Source organism: Peromyscus eremicus, chromosome 8a, assembly GCF_949786415.1.
Source record: "Peromyscus eremicus chromosome 8a, PerEre_H2_v1, whole genome shotgun sequence".
NCBI lineage: Eukaryota > Metazoa > Chordata > Mammalia > Rodentia > Cricetidae > Peromyscus > Peromyscus eremicus.
Genome location: NC_081423.1, coordinates 11,310,743 through 11,329,691, shown reverse-complemented (window position 1 = coordinate 11,329,691; position 18,949 = coordinate 11,310,743). Strand labels below are relative to the sequence as shown.

Genomic DNA, 18,949 nt, shown 5'->3' with positions numbered 1-18,949 from the left:
AGAAGAAGAAGAAAGAAAGAAAAAGAAAAGCTCCTCGTGGGTGTGTTCTCACCAGAGCAGCTCTCGAAGATCTAAAAAAAAGAAAGAAAGAAGGGAAAAGAAAGAAAGAAAAGAAAAAGAAAAGCTCCTCGTGGGTGTGTTCTCACCAGAGCAGCATTCTGCCAACAGGGCCTACACCCTCTTGTTTTATGGGCCACAGTGGGTGTCCTTTGTCCTCTGTGCTCTACCTCTTCCTGCCTGTGGCTGCACATGTCAGGATATGGAGAGTGGACACACAGAACCCGGATAGGTTCTGCTTTGCCCTGACTTTATCTCTGACTTTCCCTTTAGGATGGAGATATTCTAGCCTCCAGCTTCTCTGTGGACACACAAGTTGCATACATTCTAAGCCTGGGAGTGGTGAAAGAATTCAGAAAACACGGCATAGGTAAGAAAGGGGCAGAAAGCCCACGGTTTGAACCACTGCTGCCCTAACCAGTTACCAACCCCCACCACATCAGTTACTTCTTCTGAGGTCTTCAGCTCACAGAGGACCCTCAGTCTCTTCTTCCTTGTCCAAATGTGGGGGCAGAGAATATCCTCCCAGTGCATCTTCCCACCCCACAGGCCTTCATTTTTTTACATCCCTCCCAAACCTGTCATGAACAGATCAGCCACAACTCCTAGTACAGCCTCGGGAAGGAATAGCCCTCCCTTAACTCTCCTATGTTGCCAGACATAGTCATGTGTATTGGCAAGATGTTGTCAGTTCAGAATAAGGACCATAAACAGATGAAGAAACAGCACTTTCCAGCATTCATCAGACATTATTTTATTTATTTATTTATTTATTTTTTTGGTTTTTCGAGACAGGGTTTCTCTGTGTAGCTTTGCGCCTTTCCTGGAACTCACTTGGTAGCCCAGGCTGGCCTCGAACTCACAGAGATCCGCCTGTCTCTGCCTCCCGAGTGCTGGGATTAAAGGCGTGCGCCACCACCGCCCGGCTTCATCAGACATTCTTTATGTCATCCAATTCTCACCCTACTCCCCACACAGCGGTGAGTAGAAGTCCCTTTTTCAACCCAGGCCTATCTTTCTCACACCCTCTGGGTTCTGGTTTACACTTTTTGTTGCCTGAAAGGTTAGTGTCTTCTGTGGACCCAGAGCACTTCCAGGATACATCTGTGGTCCACAGTGATATGTAGTTTATGGGTTCTGTTTAGCTAGGATCTTTTAGGGACTTTGACAGTGGGAGGTGACCAGAGACTAGTTTCAGTTCTGAGAGCATAGCCCTCTAGACTCCTGCAGAACTGTGGCTTCATCTATGTCCTCTTAACTGCCCTGCTGTGGGAAACCTTCCTCTCCTCTCCCCAGGTTCCCTTTTACTAGAAAGTTTAAAGGATCATATTTCAACCACTGCCCAGGACCACTGCAAAGCCATCTACCTACATGTCCTCACCACCAACAATACAGCAATAAACTTCTATGAAAACAGAGACTTTAAGCAGCATCACTATCTGCCCTATTATTACTCCATCCGAGGGGTCCTCAAAGATGGCTTCACCTACGTCCTCTACATCAATGGCGGCCACCCTCCCTGGACCATCTTATATCCTTTACTGCTGGAAGGGAGAGAGAAGGCTTTGTGGTTTCCTGGCTAGACGGCTAGAAGAACCAGAAAGTCAGCTGGAACTGTGGCCACCTTCAGTCACTCACAGTCACTGGCTTAGCGTGTAGTGTTGCTCCGTGAGTAGCTCAGGGTATGGGCAGGTCTAAAGCACCTGATTGGTTGCATACATTAGGAAAATTGGCACTTCCTAACAGCTTCAGCCCAGTAGGAAGGTTGAGTTTTAACTCTTTGGGCCTAGGATGGATCCATCCACTCAAGAAATATGGAACGTACCCTGTTCCAGGGGTCAGCAGTAAGCATAGCAGATACAAGCCCCACTTACGCAGCCCGTGATGCAGAGAAGAAAGTAAACGGTGGCAGAACACACCTGGGTTCAGACCTTCCTCGTGGAGTTGCCTGATCGAAGGTGTATTCACCTACCCCCCAATTCTCTCCTCTAATGGTGTCCTTGCTAGGAAGGGAGGAAACCAGATGTCCCAGCAGCCATGGGGTAATAGCCCAGAATACACCACATGTATCTGTGGGTGTTTTGAGAAAACAGGAAACAGGTGAGCCCACGCTCCATAGGCCTAGCTCACATGAAGTCAGGTGTGTATGGGCATCCAGGGGTTAGCACTGCTGAAACATGTCCTTGTTGGGGTGGGCTCTGTCCCTCTGGAGAACTAGGAACACTTGTCTTATAGATCCTGCCCTGGTCTTTGTTAATTACCTTATGGTGATTGTCCTATATGACTCTACTGTGCATTATTTCCCAAATTGATAGTCCACTTAATGAGCCTTTCTAGTATTTTCTAAGGTTTAATAGGCCCTTGGCCTCCAGTTGAGTGCATTGTGCCATGTGGGAACAATGCTGTGGGTCATTGATCAGACTCCAAGGACGCTGCATGTGGGCAGGCAAGGCAGATGGGGCCATATCGGTATCTTCCTTGACAGAACCTACAGACTACATCCAACACCTGGGCTCAGCACTAGCCAACCTGAGTCCCTGCTCCATCCCACACAGGATCTACCGCCAGGCCCACAGCCTGCTCTGCAGCTTTCTGCCATGGTCCAGCATCTCCACCAAAGGTGGCATCGAATACAGCCGTACCATGTGATGCCATTGGGGCAGCCTCCCCCAGGCCTCTGTCCTCAGCACTTTGTGGAGCCTATTTTCCTGTCTGTCTGACTTCTGCTGTCCTTTGCAAGGAGCTGGTGGCCACCTGCCGGCCCATCGGCCTGCCCCAGCTGCAGGCCCGGTGCTATGCTGGCTCAGGAGAAGAGTGTATGCCTGGTCTTCAACAGGTAGGAACAGATGGTAGGACCTGGGGACTTGTAGAGACAAGAAGTCTCTAGGCAGGTACTTGGGAGCAGTTCACAGTGGGTCCAGAAGCGTTTGGAAGAGCAAGGGACCAAAGGCCTCACACCACTTGCCAGATCTCTTTTTACTCCCTAGACTGTGTGTACATTTGCATCCACATGTGCACGTTTGTGGAGCATGGAGCTCAGCGTGGGGGCGATTATTCTCCACCTTACTTTCGAGACAGGGTTTCTCGTGGAACTTGTAGCTCACTGACTGAACTGCACTGGCTAGCTAGTGAGCTTCAGAGACCTCTTGTCTCTCAGCTGCCTACCTAGGCATTTTATGTGGGTGCTGGAGCTCAAACTCAGATCCTTATATTTATATAGCAATCACTTTTCCAGTGGAGCCATCTCTCCAGCCCCTGGATGGCTTTTTTTTTTTTTTTTTTTTTTTAATGTTTTTAATTTATCTCTTGAGGATTTGAGGGCATTGGAGTCTCTGAAAATGGAGGTATAGGCAGTTGTGCCATGTAGATCCTGGGAATTGAATCCTGGTCCTTGGAAAGAGCAGCATATGCTCTTAACCACTGAGCCATCTCCCCAGGGCCTGAACAAATTTTTCTTTGTTTTTGTTTTGTTTTGTTGTTGTTGTTAAAATGATGGAGTCGTGTGATTCAAACATTGGGAAGGTACAGAAAGGCCAAGCAGCTCCTACTGGAGGCCCACAGTGACTTGGCTTTACCGGACAAGAGGCACCAGTGACCTGTGACCCAGACTGCTGCTCTCACCACCAGTGCAGTAACCAGGGCATCTCCATGTGACATTGTCCAAAGCCCATGCCGACAACTTGTAAATGAAGTTAAGATTCTGCCTGGATGCAACCATTTTGGTTGCTGAGAGCTGGTCTCCCAAGCCAAGAGAGCAGAGAGTTGCAGAACTGGCGGAGGGTTGGGTACTGCAGAGCCCATTCCATTGACCATCCACACTGAGGCTTGGTACACATCCAGGTGCTTGTATTTGTGTTAAGTTCCAGGGAGCCTGCTGGCCACTGCTAGACTGGGGGCTGGAGAAGGGCTCATGCTCTGGTGTACCCTGGCTCAGCAAAAGCCCACAGGCTAGAGGGTGAAGTAGGTGAGCATCCTGCAGTGCCTTCACGTGCCCTGCTCTCTTCCCTGCAGGCTCTCCTCCTGCTTCTGGAAACTTCTCCCTCCACCTGGAGCCCTTGTCCTGCCTCCATGCACTGGCGCCATCCCAATGGCCTGGCAGGTGTTGGCTACATTCACTGGAAAAGGTCTTGCCAGGCCTCTCCTCTGCCTCCTGCTCCTTCATCTTTCCTACAGAATGGACTGAACTTTGCTATGAAAAGAATATGGACATCTTTGACGCTGAAGACACAGGAACCTTAGAATAAAGAGGCACAGCAAAGAGAATGCCAGGTTTTTTTATAGGAAGCTTAGACAGTGCAAGCAGTTTTTTATGAAAGGCTGGAGACTGGGGAGAAAGAGTGGGGCTGGCCCTTGACAAGAATGTAAAGCTTCAGGAATCAGCCCTCACCATAGTCAGTTAGATGGACGGTTCCTTATTCCTCAGGCCTCCTCCTCCCCACTTCCTGTTGTCCAGAAGGATCATCCTGCCTGTCGAATCCGGGCAAGTTCCATATAGCTGACCTGCACTTGGAGCTGGGCCAAGAACTGGGAGCTGTTGGCTTCTGGGTTCCTCCCTTGCTCATCCTTCTAGAAGCTGAAGCTTCAAGGACTGACCAAATGCAGACAGGAGGAGGCTGAGCTCTGCATTGGGCATCTCTGCTACTGTGGACTCATGAGACTTGGCCCTGGGAGCAGAGGGCAGTTGGTGCCTGTGGACCTTCAGCCCTGAGGCAGAGGCTCTTGTCAGTGCCGTGAATTGTACCTGCAGCGTCCCTTCCTTGTGCCCCCAGAGTCCTGCCCAGTATTGCTGCAGTATCACAGGTGCCCATGCAGGGTGTCCTCACAGCCTCTCACTGTGCCAGACTGATTAGGAACAGCTCTGTTGACAGGCTTCCCTCCCTCAGCATCTCCTGGATTAGGGCTCTCAGGCCCTAGAGCCAGCCCAAGGCTGCTTGGCCTCAGAGAGGGAAGGGTCCTCACAAAGCAGGAAGGCCAAGGCAGGAAAAGCATTCCCCTTCCTCAACAGAACTGGCCAGCAGGTGGCTGGTGTCCTGACTGGTTTCGGTTGTGTGCTGAGGCCCAGCCCTGTGTTCCCTTCCTTTTCAGTCAGTGGTGATCATGTGATTTTAATTTCTGCCCTGTGTGGTCAAGGAAGAGTCTTCCAGAAGGTTCTGACTTGGATATTCTTAAATCCAACTCAAAGTCCTCGACCTGTCTTTCTTCCCCCCTGTCCCCTAATTACTGCAGTGTCCAGCCCAGTGTTGAACGAATTGTAGTGTGTAGTCTCATTACAAACAAATAAATAATTTCACTAGTCTCGTCCTGTCACTGGTAGCTGGCTCTCACACTTCGTGCTTTGGGCTAGGGCTGAGGGCTGGGAGCTTGCTTGCTGCAGTCTTCCTGGTGCCTCAGTCATGCAGGCCACTGTTCTGCAGAGGAGTGTGAGCCTGATGAAGGTGTCTACTGCCGAAAGCAGTAACTGGGCTCTTTCTTAAAGCCCCGTAGCAGCTGCCTGTCAGTTCATACCCGCACCCTGGCTCTCAGGTTTGAGCTAAAACCTGATCCAAGTGTGAAACTGTATAATTCTCTTCCCCAACCCTTCTGCCCCCATCTCCATCATAGCTTCTAAGACTCCAAGGGTCATTCAGGCACATGGTTGATGGAGGCCATGGCTCTGCTCCCAACCAGAGTGGCTAAGTTTCTGGAGACAATCTGTGTGGTCACAGCCTGGAGGAGGGTACTGCTGGCATTATTGGGAGGCTACAAAACTTCTTCCAGGGCACAGAATGGGCCTACAACAAAGACTTGATCCAGTCCCAAATGTTAATACCCAAGGTCGTCAACACCCAGGTACCTGAAATCTAGTCCAGCTGGAAGAAGGTCTGTGGCCATCCTGATGGGTTCCTGTGGGGCCATAAATTCATCTAATCCCTCGATAGGAGCAGTTTGGGGTCCAGGCCAACATGCCTGCCTTGGTTGGTCCCCTCCTGGTTCCCTCTTTAAACCTAACCTACATTTCATCCCTTTGTCCCTGGAATGCCATGCCCTGTGTTCAGGCCTAATAAGACCCTGCCTGCCTTCCAGAGCTACCATGTTCAGGGGCTCCCCTACAAAGCCTCCCTGGACCTGGCTCATGACTCTCTGTGTACCTCCAGGATAGCTCCCCTGAATGGCTGCAGGGCGGTTTTGACTGGGTTAGCTTGATGACAGACAGACAAGAAGGTGTGTAGGCCTTGGCTTTTACTGAGGTTAGACCTGAGGACTCCCTGGCCTCTCAGGAACCCGACTCTGCTCGGCCCGACCTCCCAGGTACAAGTGGCTGACCGGAGTTTGGGCAGGCTGCAAGGGCACGGGTGTGCTTCCATTTCTTCTGTCCCTCCCATGGGACTTCCTCCTCCCTCCCTCATACTGTCCCCAGACTAGCCCAGGCCTGGTGCTGGGCAACTATGAGGGCCATCTCAGTGGGAGGGCTACTGCTGGGACTGAACCCTTCCTCAGTAAACCTGGCCTCCTCGGCCACTCTTCCCCTACTGTCCCCAGCCCTGGCACTTTGGATCCTTATGTCCTCTCCAAGGCCCCAGAGCGGGTTCTCTTGCACAAGGGACACATGGTCTCCTCCAAGGCTCTCCAGGACCTCTTGGGCCTGAGTCCCAAGCCCTCAGGGGGACCAGACTGGGAGGGGACACCCTTGGCTGGGTCCATGCTGGAACTGGAAGCTGAGGAAAAAGGAAAGAAAAGTCACTCAGGGACCCAATTTGAAACCCTACCTTGGTGTCCCTGGACCTTACAACCCTCAAGACAATTGAAGGGCTTGTGCTACATTCTTGAAAGAACTAGTCAGGGAAGGGACATCAATGGGTCAAGCTGAAAATGTCATGAACCCTTCATTTGAAAAATGAACTGAGGGGGAGCTGCCCAAGGTCCATCAAGATACAGAACGAGGATTAGAACCCAGAACTGAGTCCCAGATCTTCTACACCCCACATCCCAACAGGCTCCAGCTGTGCCAGCTGCATACTACCACCCCTGAGATTTCACAGGACTTAGAGTGTACATCCACGGTGCAGGATCAATGGCGGGGCACACGGATAGAAAAATTCAACAAGATCTTGGCCCCTGGAGCATGACATTACTTTAGTGTGTCCTGGCCACTGTGTTCTTTCCTAGTTCTTGGCAGAAGGCTGGGGAATAGAAGAGGCCCGTCTGAGTTCCCTTGAGTCTTTCCCTCATGTCTCCAGTCCTGCCTTAACAGAGCTCACCTGTATTTCCCAGGCTGTCCCTGGGCAGTTGGGCTTCCAGAAGGGTTGAGCAATGGCTGTTACCTGGACCCAAGGTCCCCTGTGGCAGGGCCAGGGACCAGGCCGAGCCTTCAGGCCTCGGCAGGCTGCCCCCAGCCATGAGCCGGCCTAGCCAGTGGCTTCCACATTGACCAGCAGGCTGCATGTGGCCTGGCAGGTAGAGAGCCAGGCTCCGGAGGTGACGCAATCGGAAGTTCTTGGGCTTGCTTCCCTGGGCACCGGGGCCCTGCTGCTGCTGGGCCCCCAGCCCTCCCTCATAGATGTTGGGTGGTGTGTCAGGGTGGCTGGGGCGTCCTGGGGCCCAGCTCACTGCATCTGCAGGAGAGAGAGAGAGAGAGCAGGAGGGGGGTGGCCAGTGGGCCCAGCATCTGGACAAAAACTGCAGGTACCAGCTTATATGATAGGCTCCATGCCCAGGCTATCCAGCCTCAGTTCTTGTCTATTCCCATTTCTCCTCTTTGCTCCCCTAACAGAGGGGCCTAAGAAGCCCAGGACTTTGGCACTGAGATCTCTTTCAGCTCCTCAAGCCCTCTTTTGTTCCCTCCACCCTGGAAAGAGTATGCTGGTGCCAGTATAAGCAAAGTGGGTACTAGAGTCTAGATTGGGAGTTACTCCCCTCCCAAACATGCATGTCCCTAGGATCTGCCCAGGTTAGGACAGAATGGCATCTCTGCTACTGCTCCTCCCTGCAGCCAGGCACCTTCTCTTATTCGAAGCTCAGAGAATGCACAGACCAAGGCTTCCATGGAGGGCCAGTATGGTGGGGGAGGAGTGGCCAGGCCTTGTGTGCAGCAGGGCCTGCTCTCCCCTGCCTACGGGGTGGGTCTGCAGTCTCCCATGGCAACTGGTGCTATGATGTCACAGTAAAGACTCCAGTCTTCCTGGGTACCTTAGTTTGGGAGAGCATGGTATCAGGTTGGGGCAGGTGGGAGGAGGGCAAGGGAGGGGCTAGAAACCTAGGGTAAATTCACTGGTCCTCAGATTTAGAGCAAGACACAAAGAAGTTTAGCTTTGGCATGCTAGAAAGTCATTCTATGGGGTGACCTTTTGGGGGCCTCACCTTCCTCATCTGTGATTGGGAGAACGAGGGTTTGGGGTACAAACCTGCAGAGATCTGAATCATGCTGAGAAGACAGTTCTGGGTGACACTTGTCTAATTGTCCATTTTCTCACAAGTTGTTAGGCAGTGTGTAGATAATGCCATTTTTCCCTAAGCATGTAGACAAACTGGAACTCTTGCCTTGATAGTGGAAATATAAAATTACAACTAATTTGGAATCAACTCAGTCACAAAACCTTTACGTTTCGTTATACAAAGTTTAGTTCTATGTTCTACATTTAGGTTTACAAACCATTGTATACAGATAATAGTAGAGTTTCATTTATTTGCTGTGGATTTCTCATTGTTCCAAACCATTTGTTGCAAAGACCATTCTCTCTGTCCAAATGCATTGTCACCTATGTTGGACTAGCCACAATTGTGTGGCCCTGTTCTACATACTAAGTCCTTCAGCATCTGCTACTGGTCTGTACCACAATGTCCAGGTCAGGGGCACCTTTCCATCCTGCGCCTACCCATCTTGGGGCTTTGCTTTCCTCTTCGCCCACCCCTCTTGGCTCAGCTCATCTCTTCTCTCCCCAGTATTCCTTTATCGCGGTTGTCCCCGATTCGTAGCAGCCACGCCCCGGCACTGGGGTGAGACACACCAGCACTGTGGCTCCCTTCTCAGAATTAACCAGTTTCCAGGACAACCTCTGGCGCACGGATCTTGATACTGATTTCCGGCCTGTCGTGAAGACTGACAAGCTGTACGTACACGAAATCCCTCCGGGTTCAGTTCTCGAATTCTGCAGAGGGTACCATATCTTCGTTCCCGTCAGTCTGTGGCTACTTTAGCTATGTTTTTACAAATACGAAGGAGACTCGGTCACATAAGGTGATAGTGCTCGCTATAGAAGTGAGGCGATGAGAGCCACAACGAGACGGGAGGCAAAAGCGCTCAACGATGAGAAGCGCCACCTGCTGGTCTCTGTCGTGCGCATGCGCGCACTGCACCGTTTCGCTCCCCGTCTTGTTTGGCCCTGACGGCTTGCTGTCCAAGTGCTCTGCAGGTTGCTATAGAGACCGGCGAGCGCTGGGCCTGCGAACTCCAGAGGCGAGCAGCGGCGCCCTAGTGGGCTTTGGGGACCAAAGCACCATGTCTTTTCGCGACCTCCGCAGTAAGGCTGCACCCCGCTTTCCCGTGGGCTTCCCAGAAACTCGGGGCTCCCCCGCCTGAGCCATAGGCCCAGTCAGGGCGGTGGTCCCCAGCCCCAGACTAGCCAGGGGCTGACAGAACTTTACAGCACCTTTGGAAAGTTCTGTCCCTCACTGGCCGCGTGTGGCTAGAACATTTGGAATGTGTCTCCAGCGGCGGAGGAACTGAATGTCTTTAATTTTACCCCATTTTATCTCAGTTTTTCGCAGCGACATTAGAAAGGTCATAGGAAATGGAGACTTTTCCTTGTGTTAGAGTTTGTAGAAAGAAACCGTGAAACCAAGGAGGGGACTGGATGAATGGCTGTTGCGGCTAGTTTTTGTTGTTGTTGGTTGTTCATTTCTGAGGTGTGTTGTTGTTGTGTTAACAACCTGTCACATACTCTTCTCTTTGTGGGCGTTATTTCGTTTACTCCTAGGCAGTTCTTATGCCCTGTGTCCGGAGATGAAGAAACAGGCAGCAGGAGGTCAAAGTCATTCGGGCAAGTAATAGCTAGGACGAGCTTGTCTGATCGCCAAATACTGAGGAGAACTTGGCCGGAGAGTGGGGAAGTGGTATATTTATGTTAGTCACTACTCTTTGTAGAACATCTACATGTTATGTGCCAGGCTGTTATATTTCACACGTTTTGTTTCTGGTTTTAACTGCAAGGAGTACAGTTTCTCGCGGGTCACACAGCTAGAAAGAGTGACAGAGCTGTGTGACCCAAAAGCTTGCCTCGTGTGCAGAAGAGTAGCAGCTGCTAGGAACTTGGAGAGAATCGTGTCTTCTGGGGTTTGAGGGTATTTAAAACAGTGTAATGATGGGTTGAAAAGAGTATTCAAGAGGAGTATTTCAGAATGTTTACCTTAAATAAACACTGTATAGCTGGGTAATGTATGAGAGTCTGTTCCTGGCTAAAGTGGAGAATTTGGTAGCTTCAGCAGAAGGAAGTGTTTGGGCGAAGCCTGACTGGAGACTGCTACGTGTTTTCTACCATCTTTCTATTCCACGCTCTGGTGCAGTTCGCCCTGCTTTATCATCCAAGTAGGTTATTTGGAATTGTCTACAGGACGTTTTGAATAGCTGTCAAGAAACTCAAGAAACATGAGTAGACGTTGTGCAGCCAGGAAACATGTTCAAAATCTCAGTATATTGTGGGAACTCAGAAATGCTGGTTGTGTTCATTTTGATTTTTCGAGACAGGGTTTCTCTGTGTAACAACAGCCCTAGCTGTATTAGAGCTTGCTTTGTAAACGAGGTTAGCCTCAAACCCACAAAGGTCCGCCTGCCTGTGGTGTGCTCCTCTCTTTCCTCTCTTTCTCTTTTTCTTTCTCTTTCTTCCTCTTTCTCTTCCTTCCTTCCTTTCTTCCTCCTTCCTTTCTTCCTTCCTTCCTCCTTTCTTCCTCCTCCCTCCCTCCCTCCCTTCCTTCCTTCCTTCCTTGACAGGGTTTCTCTGTGTATCCCTGGCTGTCCTGGAACTTAGTCTGTAGACCAGCCTGGCTTCGAACTCACAGAGCTCTGCCTGCCTCTGCCTCCCCAGTGCTGAGATCAAAGGTGTGCACCACAACCACCTGACTGTAGTTAGCTTTCTTTACAGTTTCTTTTCTTTTTCTTTTTTTTTTTTTTTTTTTTTGAGACAGGGTCTCACTAGCCTGGAACTCACTATGCAGATCAGACTTGCTTCAAACTCACAGGGTTCTGCTTCCTCTGCCTCCTGAATGCTGGGTTCTTCATATTTTCAATGATGTAAACATATCTAGGTCTAGGAATGTGGCTCAGTAGCATCTTAACTAGAATGCACTAGGTCCTGGATTCTGTCTTCAGCACTGCATAAAATCAGACATGGTAGCACAGGCCTGTACTGCCGGCACCTGAGAGGAAGAGGCAGATGGACCAGGAGTCCTTAGTATGTAGTGAATTTGAGCCCAGCCCGGTCTTCTTGAGCATCTCTATGGACACATGGGAGGGAGTCCCTCTCTGTATTATACATAAGGGTGGAGTTAATGGGTGGAGGGCTCCAGGATCTCTTGCCATGTAATAATTACTTTACAACCTCAAGGCCTTTCACATGCTAGGCAAGTACTCCATAGAGTCACATCCCTCCATCAACAGTTCTTAAATCTCTCTCACACAGGTGTGAGGTTGGCAGAGCCCTGCCTGGTGGTACTTGAACCTGCAGGCAGACTGCACTGGGAGGTGGGTGCGGGTGAGTTCAGTGGAAAGTTTCTCCACACCCACACCTGGTATCTGGGCTGGCTGGCCAGATCAGCACAGGATGGGGAGAAGCTTAGATGCCACCTCTTAAGTGACAAGGAGTTTGCAGCCGTCTTTCATCTTCATGGTGGCTAGACTCTTCAGCGCTGTCTCATGTAGTCCAGGCTGGCCTTCAACTCACTATATAGGTGAGGATGACCTTGAACTCGGGATCTTCCTGAGTTGGTTTTGGGGGAGCACCACCATGTGGATTTTAGTCAGTGCTGGGGATGGACTCCAAAGCTTCCTGACCACCAAGTGAGTGCTCTGCCATCTGGGCTACAGCACCCTTGTTTCTTTTTCTTTTTGTTGTGTTTTGTTTTAAGACTAAGTCTCCATTGTGCAGTCCTGGATGGCCTGGAACTTGCTATGTAGATCAGGCTGGCCTCAAAATCACAGGGATCCCTCTCCTGGTCGCTGTGCCTAGCTATTTGTTTTTTGAAATAGGGTTTTGTTTTTTGTTTTTTGAGACAGGGTTTCTCTGTGTAGTCCTAGCTGTCTTGGAACTTGCTCTGTAGACCAGGCTGGCCTCGAACTCACAGAGACCCACCTGCCCTTGCATCTGAGTGCTGGGATTAAAGGTGTGAACCACCACCGCCCAGTAGTTGTTTTCATTTCTAAATCCTGCTTTCTTTCAAGCAGTGTGGCTTTTTTTTCAGGTGCTCGCAACTTAGAATATTACTATTTACTAATCTGTTTCTATAGTAAATCTAAATACTACATATAGTTCAACCATTCTCTTAAAATTTCTCTGAATATGAGGTAACTGATCTTTAAAATTTATGTCATGAAATCATAAATACTCACTGAATATAACAACATATAATCTTTAACTTCATCCAACTAGGCTCTCCCATAAATAACCACTATCAACATTTTTTTTCTTATGATGTTTTATGAGGCTAGGTAGTTTTTATTTTGTATAGAAATTAAAGCCTCAGATATTCCCTAAGCCCCATTTCTTTGAAGAAAATCTACTCCATTGAACATAGGTGTTTTTCAGGTGATGGATTAGATACTGTAAATTCTAATCTCCCCTTGCTTTTCCTCTTATAGAGTTGATGGATTTGGCACCTTGAGCGGTCATTACATTGGGAAGAACCGATAAGAAGAGAAAGCAGAGACAATAAGATTAACTACTCAAAGAGTTGCCATTTGACAGGACTGACTGAATTGTGTTTTATATTGGATAGATTTCACAGAGATGATGAGAGCCTTGGGATACCCACGACATATTTCTATGGAGAATTTTCGCTCACCCAACTTTGGGCTTGTCTCTGAAGTGCTTCTGTGGCTTGTGAAAAGGTTAGACTGCACTTTATTCACGTCTCAGCATGAATAGTTGGTTTCGTTCAGTCACTAACTGGGAACTGGAAACTGTTGTGATACAAAAGGAAGAACATAGTGCACTCTGCATAGGGTGGACGTAGTTGTAACTTGTGAAAAATCACCAGAGTTGCCAGGCATGATGGTGCAAGTAGATCTGTGAGTTCCAGGTCAAGCTGGCGGCCTACATATCAAGTCCCAGGACAGCTAGGGCTACGTAGTGAGAGACCCTCTCTCAGATTTTAAAAACTGAAAGAAAGAAATCACCAGAGTTTAAAGAACGTGGGGGGAAGTGACTGTCCTCCCACAACATGACAGGGACCTTGCACACTCAGAGTAGACTGCAGTGGAAGTATTGCAGGTGTGGCTGAGAGCTGGCTCAGGGTTAGGAGCAGGTGCTGCTCCTGCAGAGACCTGAGTTTGAGTCTCAGCACTCATGTTGGAAGGCTCACAACTGTGTATAACTCCAGCTGTGGGAGGACCTCACACCTCTGACATCAGTGGGCACCGGTAGTGATGTGCACATGCTTACACATAGACCCCCACATACACATAATTAAAAATAAAAAACTAAAAATCCAAAACAAGAAATAATGTAGATTTTTCATTGTGTTAAAAGTCTTACATGATAAGGACTGTCAACCTTTTGTGTTAAGAACCAGACAGTAAATATTGTATGTGTTGTTACACACAGAATTCAGTCTACGTGATGTATCTGTCGAACATTCTGGAGTTACAGTCAGTTGTGAGCCATCTGACATTGGTGCTAGGAACTGAATGCAAGTCCTCTGCGAGAACAGTATATGCTCTTCAGCCACTAAGCCAGCCCCTTTTCTTTGCTTTTAAAGTGTAAAAACTATTCTTACCTTTCAGACTATACAAATACAGGCTGAGAGTCACAATCTTCTGAGCCTTGGTGAATTATCAGTAAATAAGTAATTTCAGCAACTGCTATTTCCTAAAGTGAATTGTTTAGCCCTTGTGTCTATCTTGGGCCAAGAGCTATCAGCCTGAGTCAAAATCTTGGTTATTTTCATAAAAATTGGAAGTTTGAGATAGATTTAGTTTGTAGTCTGAGTCCCATATTTGGTTTGGTTACAGCTTCATCTATCTCCACACACATGACACACATGTATGAGTGGAGATCAGAGGACAAGGTTGTGGAGTTGATTCTCTCCTTCTAGGGATTGAACTCAGGTTTCTAAGCTTATACAGCAAGCCTCTTTACCTGCTAAGCATGTGTGAGTACACATAAATGTGTGGGTTCATGCTAACCCACATACATGTGGGGTTAGAGAACAGTTAGTTCTCCCTTTGCACTATGTAAGTCCTGGAGGTTGAACTCTGATTGCTAGGCTTGGTAATAAGCCTGTTTACCTACTCAGCCATTGTGTGGTCTGTCACTTAATCTCATTCTTGGGTTGAAATTTGCTCCCTGAGTATTTTGTTTGCTTTTGAAGTTTTTCTTAATCATATTTCCTTGAGTAGCAATACTCAATCATCCACTTTCTCTTTAATGGACCTTTTTTGCCTTGTTTATTTGGTCGCTTTGTTTGGCTTTGTTATATTTTAGGTAGAGTTTTACTATATAGGCCTGGCTAGCCTGGAACTCACTGAGATCTGCCTGCTTCTGCCTCCTAAGTGCTGAGATTATAGGTCTGCACCCCAATACCTGACTTTAAGGAACTTTCTGTTGTATTGGCTCATGCTTGTTTTTCCTGACAGATATGAGCCGCAGACTGACATCCCTTCTGACATTGAGACCGAACAAGACCGAGTTTTCTTCATTAAGGCAATTGCCCAGTTCATGGTTAGTTCACAGTTATTTTATAGACTTGTCAAATAAGTTAGAAAAAGATGAATCCTATCTGGGATTTGAATTGAGTATTGTTTATTTTCTAAAACCATCCACTGCCAGTTTTCTGTGGGGCCATTTCACCAAAATGTGTGTGTGTATGTGTGTTGACTCATTGCTTGTATGATTTTGTTCGTTTATTTTTGGATGAGTAATATGTTTTATGGTTCAAAAATGTTTAGATCATGAACTTAAACAGAGTAAAATGACTTTCTGCCATGTCTGTCCTGGGCTGAGTTCCAGTCACAATAACCACTAGTTAAAACTGAGCCCAGAGTTTGTTTATGCATATTTAAACAAATCATAATGCATACATCCATATCAATAATATTTATATCTTAATTAAATAATAATAATAATATGCATATATATTCCCTGTTACACATGCTGTGTAGTGTCTTGCTTTTTTTCACTTAGTATATTTTGCAGAACTTTCCAAATGCATATAGAATTTCCTCTCTTACACTTGAGTTAATATTGCTTACATGAATATCCCACAATTATGATATTTGTATAGGTATTTAGATAGTTTATAACCTTTGCTATTTGAAAGAATTCTGTTACAAATAGCCTATGCTTTTCATTTTGTCTGTAAGTTTATGCTTAGAGTTAGTTCTTAGAATTAGAATTACTAGGTCAAAGATATATGCATTTGTAGTTTGGGTGTCTTTTTCCAAGGTTGCACTTTATCACAATATGAGATACTTACAGTATGTTTTATCCTTAACCACTGAGTTGTATCAGTTGCTGGCAGAGACATTTTCAAATTACCTACATGAGATTTGGACAATACCGGAAAAGGGCCTTAAACTTTGAAGTAGAGCATGGTAGAGCACATTGTAATTCCATTGCTTAGAAGGATAAGACAGAGGACTTGAGAGTTTGAATCTAGCTTCAACAGCTGCATAGTGAGTTTCAGGCCAGCCTAGATCACATAGTAAGACCCTGTCTGAAGAAAAACATCAAAACAGAACTTTGTCTATCTCAAAACAGGCCACAAAGGCACATATAAAACTCAATACTAAGAAGCTTTATCAAGCAGATGGGTATGCCGTGAAAGAACTGTTGAAGATCACATCCGTTCTTTATAATGCTATGAAGACCAAAGGGATGGAGGGCTCTAACATAGGGGAGGAAGATATCAGCAAATTCAAGTTTGATCTTGGCTCTAAGGTAAGGATGGTGGAGTCTGTGCCTAGGGAATGCTCCTTTCTCAGACTGGCCGGCAGTGGGGTGTGTGTGATGACCTTGGCCCTAAGGTAAGGATGGTGGAGTCTGTGCCTAGGGAATGCTCCTTTCTCAGACTGGCCGGCAGTGGGGTGTGTGTGATGACCTTGGCCCTAAGGTAAGGATGGTGGAGTCTGTGCCTAGGGAATGCTCCTTTCTCAGACTGGCCGGCGGTGGGGTGTGTGTGACTTACAGCACCCCTTTCCTTACTGGCTGACTCAGGCCATTCTCCAGTCTGTGGTAACAGTTTGTGCTCATTAGTGTAGGGATGAAAGCAAAGTCAATAAATCTAATTGTTTTAAAGTCTGATTTTATCAGATTGTATTTAAGCAATGAGGTTACAGGTATAAACCAAGAGGGCTGGAGGAATCAGACCATGAGCAAAGATAAAGATGTGGAAGGTCAGGTTCAGTACCCTGGAGAACAGCAGAGCAGTGTGGGAATGGAGGGTGTGAGGGCCAGGACTGTCATAAAGAGGGCCATCAGTGGGGCCTCCAGGGGTAGATGATTGCTCTGCAGAAGTGAGAGGGAAGGGATGGGCCATGGAAGTGGGAATGAGAACTAGTGTCCCAAGATGAGAGTGTGCTTTGGATAGTTGAGAAAAGAGTGGAAGCCCTCTGGTGGAAGCAAGCCCTCTGGCCTGGGAAAAGCCCGTGACTTTCATCCTGAGATGGACAGTGGGGTTTTCAGCAGAGATGTATATAGGCTTTGGATTTCCTCTCGGCCAAACAAGGTGGCATGCCCCTGTATTCTCAGCTGTTTGGGAGGCTGAGGCTGAAAGGCCCCTTGAGCCCAAAAGTTTTAGGCCAGTCTTGGGAATTAGAAAGTCCACATCTCAGAAAAGGGAAGAGCTAGGGACATAGGAGGTGGAGCTCATTTAGTGCTGAGCTGCCAGGCCTCTGAGCAGCTTAGGAAGCAGCAAGCCAAAGAAGGCTAAGTTGTTATCCACTCACCGTGGTGGTATATCAAGACTTCAGACTAGAGAAAATAATAGCTGCTCATTTCATCTCTGCCCATAGAATGAGCACCTATCCGCTTAGGACCAGAGTCCCCAACAAAAGGCTCTGGAAATCCCACAGATCTGAGATGGGGAGAATGGTCAAGAAGAGAAAACTAAGCCAGGCAGTGGTGTTGCATGCCTTCAATCCCGGAACTCAGAAGGCAGAGGGAGGCAGAATTCTGAGCTCAAGGCCACCCTGGTCTACAGATTGAATTCCAGAACTGCCAGGGCTACACAGAGAAACTTTGTATCAAAAAACCAAAACAAAACAAAAAAGTGGAAAACCATTAGACTATGGTGTTAGGATGGGAAAGTTTATCTTCAGGGCTTTCTCACATCTTGCCATAAAAAGACCTCAGCAGAAGCAACTAAAGAGGTTCTCAGAGGGCTGGGTGATGGTGGCGCATGCCTATAATCCCAGCACTTGGGAGGCAGAGGCAGGTGGATCTCTGTAAGTTCGAGGCCAGCCCTGGGCTACAACAGAATGAGTTTCAGGACAGGCTCAAAAGCTACACAGAGAGGCTTGTCTCAAAAAGAAAAAAAAAGTTCAAGGCTCAGCTAGGGAACTGAGGAATGAGAAAATCCCAGCTAAGAGCACACACGTTAATCTGGTGCCATGACAGCTCTTGTCTGAGGCCTGCCATAGAAAGCATTGTGATTATCGTGCTTGCACACACAGGTACAAGCCAGAGCTCCCAATCGAGGTTCAGACATGGTTGAAAGTTAGTTTATGTGTGTAGGCACACAGCGTCACAGTGGGCAAGAAGGCCAGAGGTTAACCGGGACTTGGTTCTCTTCTTCTAGCATGTAGGTCCTTGTCAGCAGGTGTGGTGGCAAGCACCTTTGTACCAGCCAAGCCGTCTCACCAGCCCAGATCCAGGCATATTTTAATGGTAGATTTTTATGGGTTTGGGTATGAATTGAGGTAGATGAGATGCTGTGTTGCCAGACTTGACTTTGGGTATGAATTGAGGTAGATGAGATGCTGTGTTGCCAGACTTGACATGCTGATGTGCTAGGGCCGCATCTGGGCTGTATTCTTCAGAAGCCACTGGCTGAAGTAGCTAGCATAATCAAGAAAACGAGCTCTAATATTATTTAATTGTTTTAGTAACGTAAGATGAAACTAGCCAGTGTGGCTAGTGAAATTTTTGTTCTGAGTTTGGCTGCGGATGCGTTAAGCTTACTGGTCCCTTTGGGTGTACCTAGCCAGTGGTTTGTGTGTGATGCTGGAGCTGCGAGTTTGAAGGCATCACCATGCGGGGGATTCAAACCGTGGGGTTAGAAGTATCTGTCAGAAAGAAGTCAGACACTGAACTGTGACCATACCACGGTTGAGAAATGAAAACAGTGAGATAAATCTTAGAGAGAAATGTGGGTACTTGCTGCCAGTCAGGCAGGAAAACTAGGAGGAGCTGGAGAGAGGTACCCTGGGCCTTAAGAGGAAAAGCTAGAATGGGAGGTGGAGGGGCACAGGGTGGGACCAGAGAAAAGGGAAGGAAGTAATCTGCTGAAAGTTACCCGGTGAGTTGTTGCTGGCGGGTTTAAGTAGAGAGAGACAGCAAGGGTTATTGTTCAGGAAAAGGAGAGAAAGCAAGGACTCCTGCCGATGTTTGGAGTCCCTGGGATTAACACACTGAGGAAGAAGGGGACATGCACACCCTAAGAAAGTCTGAATGCCGAGTCATCGTCAGAGTGGTTGGCGTCATCTTCC

At 47.8% G+C, this 18,949-nt stretch overlaps 3 protein-coding genes across 10 annotated transcripts in view; 2 read left to right on the top strand and 1 right to left on the bottom strand.

The window, feature by feature from the left end:
* The window catches only part of Naa60 (N-alpha-acetyltransferase 60, NatF catalytic subunit), a 29,490-nt gene extending 26,585 nt beyond the window's left edge, over nt 1-2,905 (top strand). For both annotated transcript variants that reach the window (XM_059270115.1, XM_059270117.1), the window contains exons 4-6: nt 331-427; nt 1,354-1,589; nt 2,551-2,905. In XM_059270115.1, the coding sequence (XP_059126098.1) occupies nt 331-427; nt 1,354-1,589; nt 2,551-2,706 (489 nt within the window). In that variant the 3' untranslated portion in view covers nt 2,707-2,905. The remainder of the gene's footprint in view (nt 1-330; nt 428-1,353; nt 1,590-2,550) is intronic.
* A 3,354-nt stretch (nt 2,906-6,259) lies between these two features.
* On the bottom strand, nt 6,260-9,422 carry C8AH16orf90 (chromosome 8a C16orf90 homolog). 5 transcript variants are annotated; one of them, XM_059270109.1, is made up of 4 exons: nt 8,687-9,422; nt 8,439-8,574; nt 7,296-7,649; nt 6,260-6,752 (listed from the first exon to the last, which is right to left on the bottom strand). In XM_059270109.1, exons 2-4 carry the CDS (start codon nt 8,455-8,457, stop codon nt 6,595-6,597), a joined length of 531 nt encoding a protein of 176 aa, XP_059126092.1. In that variant the 5' UTR covers nt 8,458-8,574; nt 8,687-9,422; the 3' UTR covers nt 6,260-6,594. The 5 variants fall into 5 exon arrangements, with proteins under 5 accessions (XP_059126092.1, XP_059126093.1, XP_059126094.1 ...); XM_059270110.1 differs by having other exon boundaries at nt 8,910-9,422; XM_059270111.1 differs by having other exon boundaries at nt 9,152-9,422.
* A 1-nt stretch (nt 9,423) lies between these two features.
* The window catches only part of Cluap1 (clusterin associated protein 1), a 31,420-nt gene continuing 21,894 nt past the window's right edge, over nt 9,424-18,949 (top strand). For all 3 annotated transcript variants that reach the window (XM_059270113.1, XM_059270114.1, XM_059270112.1), the window contains exons 1-4: nt 9,424-9,554; nt 13,021-13,132; nt 14,879-14,963; nt 16,002-16,181. In XM_059270113.1, coding sequence (XP_059126096.1) covers nt 9,533-9,554; nt 13,021-13,132; nt 14,879-14,963; nt 16,002-16,181 — 399 coding nt within the window. In that variant the 5' untranslated portion in view covers nt 9,424-9,532. The remainder of the gene's footprint in view (nt 9,555-13,020; nt 13,133-14,878; nt 14,964-16,001; nt 16,182-18,949) is intronic.